The following is a 6,395-nucleotide window of genomic DNA, read 5'->3' as shown; positions in this document are numbered from 1 at the left end:
CGTTTCAAACCTCCTCCAACCCACTCACTGACCAGCTGGGTGAACTGAACTTGAACTGTAATACAGACCAGTCATGGTCTACTCCACCCCATCCCATGACTGAAGTGCAAGAAGCAGGACTTGCACAGAACTACAAGCAGCAGCATGGTTCAGGCAGGGCAGAAGCCCAGAGGGAAAGATGTGACAGGTGCATACTAATGGACGTCAGGCTAGTGAAAAGTGACAGGTCTGCAGCCTTGATCCCAAATGCAGACAGAGCACAGGAGGTAGCAGTACAAGCTTCATTCACACCAACTTTAGTGGGTGCCTCAGCTACAACTTACAGACACTCCTTCGTCCACGCTGATATGATCCCTGCAGCACAACTGAATCCCTGGTAGGGAAATCAAGGGGGTCACGACTGACACACCAGATGTGTACATTTTGAAAATGTGTTAGTTTCTCTTACGACTTCATGCTTAGACCCAGTCCTAGCGCTTTTCACCCTCAAAGCACTTCACTTTGTTCGAGGGTATTTTCCATTTGAATAAAGTGTCAAAAGGGGCAACTTTTCCAGCTACTCAGTTTATTTTAGATGTGTAATGCTGCTTCAGTGCATTTAGATATTCTAAACAAGAGCTAAGATTATAAACTGCTGCATCTTGCTGATTAAAATAATGTGGAAACTTCTATCTTAACCTAAATATACCAAAGAGAAAATACCAAAGCACCACTTTCACACTGTGCAGTATTTATATATTGTGAATGGGAAAATGGAATTACATTAGCTGAAACACATTTAGTGCTTTCTAATGTTTAGTCTGGGTTTCATATCTCGATATAATCAGCCAGTGGAACAGAACCCAGGTGGCATGCACTGAATGCATTTCAGCAACTGATTTAATTTTTCCATTAAGAATATTTAGTGGATTCTAATACAATTTACTGGTCTCCTTATGCACCTCACCACATAAGTCAAACTGCAATGTGGCATTACATTCCCAGACAGAACTATTCCATGGACTCTGCCCTCAGAAGTATTGCTGTGGGAAAAGAAAAATTCTTGCCTCAGTAGGAAGGATGACCCAGGTAGCACAGATCTCCCAAGAGTCTGACTACGCTCTTCATTTTTCATGCTGTTTTCCTCGAAAGAAAGGTTTGTACGTTAAACCTCTAAAAGGTTTAACCAGCCTCTAAAGCAACCATTCCTAGTTACTCTTCAGGAAAGAATAGGTTTGTAATTTACCATGTAACTCATAATTAGTCATTCAAAATACAGTGGACTTTTATAAGATATACTATATAGATCTCATCTCAGAATATACTCTGAAGAACCCCTTTAAGAGTAATATTAAATAAATCCTTCAGCACCAAATATGCACAACAAACAGGTTAACCAGGGGACACATTCAGTCTCTACTAAAAAAAATAAATAGAATTAACATAGAATGCGGATACACTCATTTTTAATATATCAATGGAAATTATGTTCTACAATGTGATTAAGAACTTGCTGTTGACCAAATCACTCTTAGGCAAAGCACACAATTATCCCAAACAGGGGTTCCTTGCTGAGTGTGGGGGGGCCATTTGCACGAAAAGCCTCCTGTTCTTTTTTAATAAAAAGAGCTTTTCTGTAGTGCTCTGTGGTCATTGTAAAAGCTCAGCTTTTTAAAAAAAAAAAGACAGTCAACATGCCCTCAGTTACAGGACATGTTTTCTCTACGACAGCACAACAGAAAATAGTGAGATCTAGCACATGTTCCACTGAAAACTCGCGCCGCTTGCTGACTGTCAAGTATATTCTTTGTTGCTGCATACAGTACGCTAGCTACAGTCACATGCTTCCCCATTCCATGTACAAGCATCAAGTAGCTCTCATGAATGTTAATAGATGCGTCTCAAGAAGACAGCCACGAGGGTGGGCTTTCCTAACTTGGTCTCCAACTTTGATTATACAACTCATATACAGATTTTAGCTGCCTGGAGATCATTTAGAGTTCAAGCAGCAAAGCTTTCACAAAACCAAATAATCACAACTAGAAACTGAGTGTAGAAAGAGTCTCTCTCTGGGGAGTATGAAAAAACTATCCGCCTTATGAAAAATCTTTAGCATGAACCTGTGGGATAAACAATAACCCAGACACCTGTCTTCAATGGAAAATGGAAGTAAGGTAGAAGAATAGAATGTCTCAGAGTCAGAATTTACAGGGGACACTAAATCCCTACGAATCGGTAGTGAGAACTGCAGGCCATAGTCTGCTGGTCCCCTCCAGTGCCACAGGAAGCTTGAGTTCCAAGTCATTCCTCTCCAACTGGGAGATTGTCTTCAATCCGCCTGATAAACTTCATCCGTATTTCTGTGACGCTGTCCCCTTTCAGTGTGTCCTGGACAAATTTCACATCCACGGCCATCTGAACCTGAGGACAGAGGAGAAAGAACTGAGGCTGCTGGTAACTTGTAACAGTAGTGTCCCTGGGACTAATCTGGCCTTTTACAATGGAGCATCAAGGTCTACAACATGGAGTCTTATAAAAAGGCACTAATTACCTTATCCAAGAGTACTGCCACATCTCCCACACCATAAGCTATTTCAATGTTCAGAATATATAATTACCTAGATAGGTTTAAGTCCCAGCCAATACTGGGATTCCCTCCAAAACTCCATGCCTTTTCCAAAAAACAGTGCCCAGTTAACCGCAGCTCCAACAGCCACTTATCTGCTCCTACATTTCTGCTTTGCTTTGGACTTAAATTCACAAGTTTCCCCTGTAAATGTTTGTAGCTGTAGTTTAAAAAGCCTGCAAGTGTCTTCACTATTCCTATCCATATCTTCACTTCCAGCCAAGGCGCCCACCACTATCCCGCAAGAGGCTGAGAAGCAAAGCCTCACCATTTCTAGGGCTCCCCGCAGCACTCCACATAACAGGTTGGAATAAATGAGAGATGAGTGGTTATCAGGTAGCTCAACAAAGTCCACCAGAGGGTTATTTTCCAAGATCAGAGAGAACTCATCACCTGCTGGGCTCCAGTTGGTGATGCTTGGAGTGATGCCGAGGTACATTTTAAATGCCACCTGTCAAGTTACATGGGACATGATCAGCATACATGCACAAAGTAATAGTTGCACCTCAAGAGAGTTCATTAAAGATCATAAATCACACTGACAATATTTACCAAGGGAAATTAGCCCCCTCCCTCCCACTTCCTAGTTGCATCAACGTAGGTCAAGATGCTAATCTCCTTTATATGGTTTTGAAATTTCCATCGGAATCCTTACAACTTTATCCCACTCTGTTCAGGAAAAGAAAACAGAGGAGTGGTGCCTTCCCCAAGGAGTTAAATCCAAGGACATTATTTGAATCAGATTTTGCTAAGTTCTGAGTAGATTCCATTTCCTATATATTCAGAGGATTCTAGATTGAGTGCAAAATGGTTTCAAGTATGCAGCTGAGACCATCTATTAAGAAACTACAAGATACATTTTAGAAGACACTTTTGCACTACACTTTGCTCCCTCCACCTGAAAAGCTGTGCCCTTGGTGAAGATATTTATGCTACTGCGTGGGTCATCTTAAGTTTGCAAACAGTCTGGCTACATACTATGATAAAAACCAGCACTAACTTCAATTACCTTTGCAATAACATCTGCAGTTTCACGGAAGTCGTGGCATCTTCCTACATTGGACCGGGCCAAAAAGTCTTCTATTAGCCGAACACCTATGTTGTAGCCCCTGTCAACGCAACAACAAGCAACATGCTATAGAACTGTAAAAACCCAGTGCAGCCTGAGAAAAACATGCTATATTTATATGAGAAAATACCAGGGAGGAGGAAAATATCTTATTTTTAGCTCTAAAAAAATATCAGTGTTCACATGAATCTCATTCCTGCTGGGAGGCTGAATGCTAACAAAAAGCAGGACAGCAAGACCCTCAATTCTGCCTACTACAAACTTCTGATCCCAGCCCTCCACTGCAACCCATTCACTTACATTTTGTCAAGCTGCTTGTTGACATCTTCATCATTTTCATAATCCTTACACAGCTGAGTGACCAGAGCTCCATAGGTGAGGGTGAAGAGCTCCGAGCTCTAAATAGATTCAAAAGGGATTTTACATCAGCCAGACAGAAAAACCTCTAGACTCTTTGGGTTCTGCTCCCAGCATTACTTTGGTTGGCCTGGAGAGGGGGCCAGAAAGCTTCTGTCTTAAAAGAATCAATTATTTAACCAGCAGAGGTCCACAATTTCACATTTCAAGGAAACCTGATTCTCATTAGTAATCTTTAAGCTATATATCTTTATGATACATGCAAGCTACTGCTCACAAGTGCCAAGTTGAGAGCTCTGGTGATAAAAAAAAATTCTGTCTTCAGTAGGAACAACCTGCACAAAAGCAATGCACACTCCCTTCCTCCTCCCCCAGTACACAGAGCACTCTCCCTCTGTGCCTCAATCCTGACTTGAAGTGGCCACCTATCTACCTGTTCAGTTTCCACGGTCGTTCAATCTTTGGTGCTTGAGGTGAACTGCCCATTAGTGGCTTTACATTTCAGGAAAATCTGGAGGAAGACCCTCAGGCATTTTGCATTGGGCACCAAATAGCCACTAGATGGCAATCACTTGCAGTGGCTACCACAGTGGTTCTCAACAATTTCAGACTCAAGGCACTGCTGGACAGACTTGAGGCAGCCCTCTGAAAATGCCAACTCGTAGTTTTTCGCACTTTTTTGACTACAGAAAAATAATAAAGCAGTTTTTCAGAAAGACCACCATGGATTTCTATTTGAAATTTCTGGGTTCATCTTATGAATCGTCTTTGCACACCCAAAAGAGCTAACCTTGCATGGCACCTCAGAGCACCCTTGAAATGATCTTAAGGCACCCCAGAGTGCCATGACACCCTGGCTGAGACTCACTGGACTAGCAGCATGAATTCAATTGGAACCAGCAATTGGGTGCACTACCCTTAAGAGATCTCAATTTCTGTAATCTGGATTTTATCAGTGTCACCTGTTCAAGCTGCGTTTCTCAGATTCCACATGCCACCCTTTTCATTATAACATAAAATACCCCTGCATTCAGATACCGATTTTTTGTCACTCTGAAAAAAGTTTGAAATCTCATCCTACCAAAAATTGTCATCTGCTTGCACCACAAAATTTAGCACAAAAAACTGTATCTGTTCACAAGGCCCAGAACAGGAATAGCAAGGACTCTTTCAGGTCAGGACTGAAACATACTGGTAGGTCTGTGCGATGAACCTGTATATATTATGGCCAATTCTGATCAAAATAATTGGTATCCCCCCACCCCCCCCCGTGTGCCAGATTCATACAGAAAACAAATAAAGTAGTAGCAGCTATGAAAGAGAGCATCTTTATTATTTCCTGAGCCTGAAGTAATTAAGACAGGGTCAGTGTTTTCGTTGGAGACATTAAGCAGAAAGAATGATTATAAACTCGTTGTTAAGTGGCTGGAAAAAAAAAAAGCAAAGAGGCGACGTGTGTTAGTTTTTCCATCGTGTTTGAAATCAATTGCTCCTGGAGCAATTTTTAATGCAGTTTAAAGTTTTAGCTTGATTTTTTTGCAGCAGTTAGAAATATCATGGAAAGGTCTAGTCTCAGATTAGGAAGCCTATCACCTACCATGAGATGCATAGATGCAGAAGGTGAAATGAATGGCAAATACCAATACTACAGAATGAAAGCAGCAGGCAGGCAGAAAGGAAGGGAAAAGAGACAACATCAGAGTTAAGTGAGACACACGAATCACGTTACAATCTGAACAAATTCGCACAAAGCCAAGACTGAAACACAGGAAGGAGTTACTCCAAAGCTGCAGTACATGAGAAATAAAAAGTAGGTTTGTTAGAAGTTACAGAGTTTCCCATCCTGTCATCCTGCTCTAGTCATAACTAACCAATTTGCCCATCAGGAGACTTCAAGTGAGAAGGAATCAACAATCCCGCTGAATTTCAGATCTGAAGAACCAACCGGTTTTCTTTTTTTGGCATGTGCCATTTACAACATTGCTTTCCCCTTTGAAAAATCAAAGATAGGACGCTCTACACTTGCCTCCCTCCTGGATGACGAGGGGGAAGGCTCCTTCAACTCAAGTGACACAATTAGACACCCAGCAAAGAATTAAAATAATATATATATATATATATATATATATATATATGCGCAAAGAATTATCGTTAAAGAACTAAGTCCTTTTTAGGAAAGACAGGTGCTTGGCGGTCACAGAGCAGCGCGCGGGTGGAAGAGATCCAGCTGTTCCCAGGCCAGGACGCTGGCATCAACTACATCGATGCCCCGAAGCTCCCATCTACTCTAATTAAAACGCAAGGAGCCAAACAGCATCGCAAGGGGCCAAGGGAGAGGACAGCGGGATGTCCCTGTGCTGCCAC

The 6,395-nt window shown here is 41.9% G+C and overlaps 1 protein-coding gene across 1 annotated transcript in view; it reads right to left on the bottom strand.

Moving 5' to 3' along the window:
- The window catches only part of TRAPPC3 (trafficking protein particle complex 3), a 19,410-nt gene that overhangs the window by 5,523 nt on the left and 7,492 nt on the right, over positions 1-6,395 (bottom strand). Inside the window, exons 2-5 of the mRNA XM_019512198.1 lie at positions 3,975-4,072; positions 3,615-3,714; positions 2,874-3,056; positions 11-2,400 (exon numbers count right to left, since the gene is read on the bottom strand). Coding sequence (XP_019367743.1) covers positions 2,281-2,400; positions 2,874-3,056; positions 3,615-3,714; positions 3,975-4,072 — 501 coding nt within the window. The 3' untranslated portion in view covers positions 11-2,280. The remainder of the gene's footprint in view (positions 1-10; positions 2,401-2,873; positions 3,057-3,614; positions 3,715-3,974; positions 4,073-6,395) is intronic.

The sequence above is a fragment of the Gavialis gangeticus genome, unplaced genomic scaffold (genome assembly GCF_001723915.1).
Source record: "Gavialis gangeticus isolate Ggan-Ray unplaced genomic scaffold, GavGan_comp1, whole genome shotgun sequence".
Classification (NCBI taxonomy): Eukaryota; Metazoa; Chordata; order Crocodylia; family Gavialidae; genus Gavialis; species Gavialis gangeticus.
Note: the sequence above shows the minus strand (reverse complement) of the source record. Positions and strands in the feature narration are given on the sequence as shown.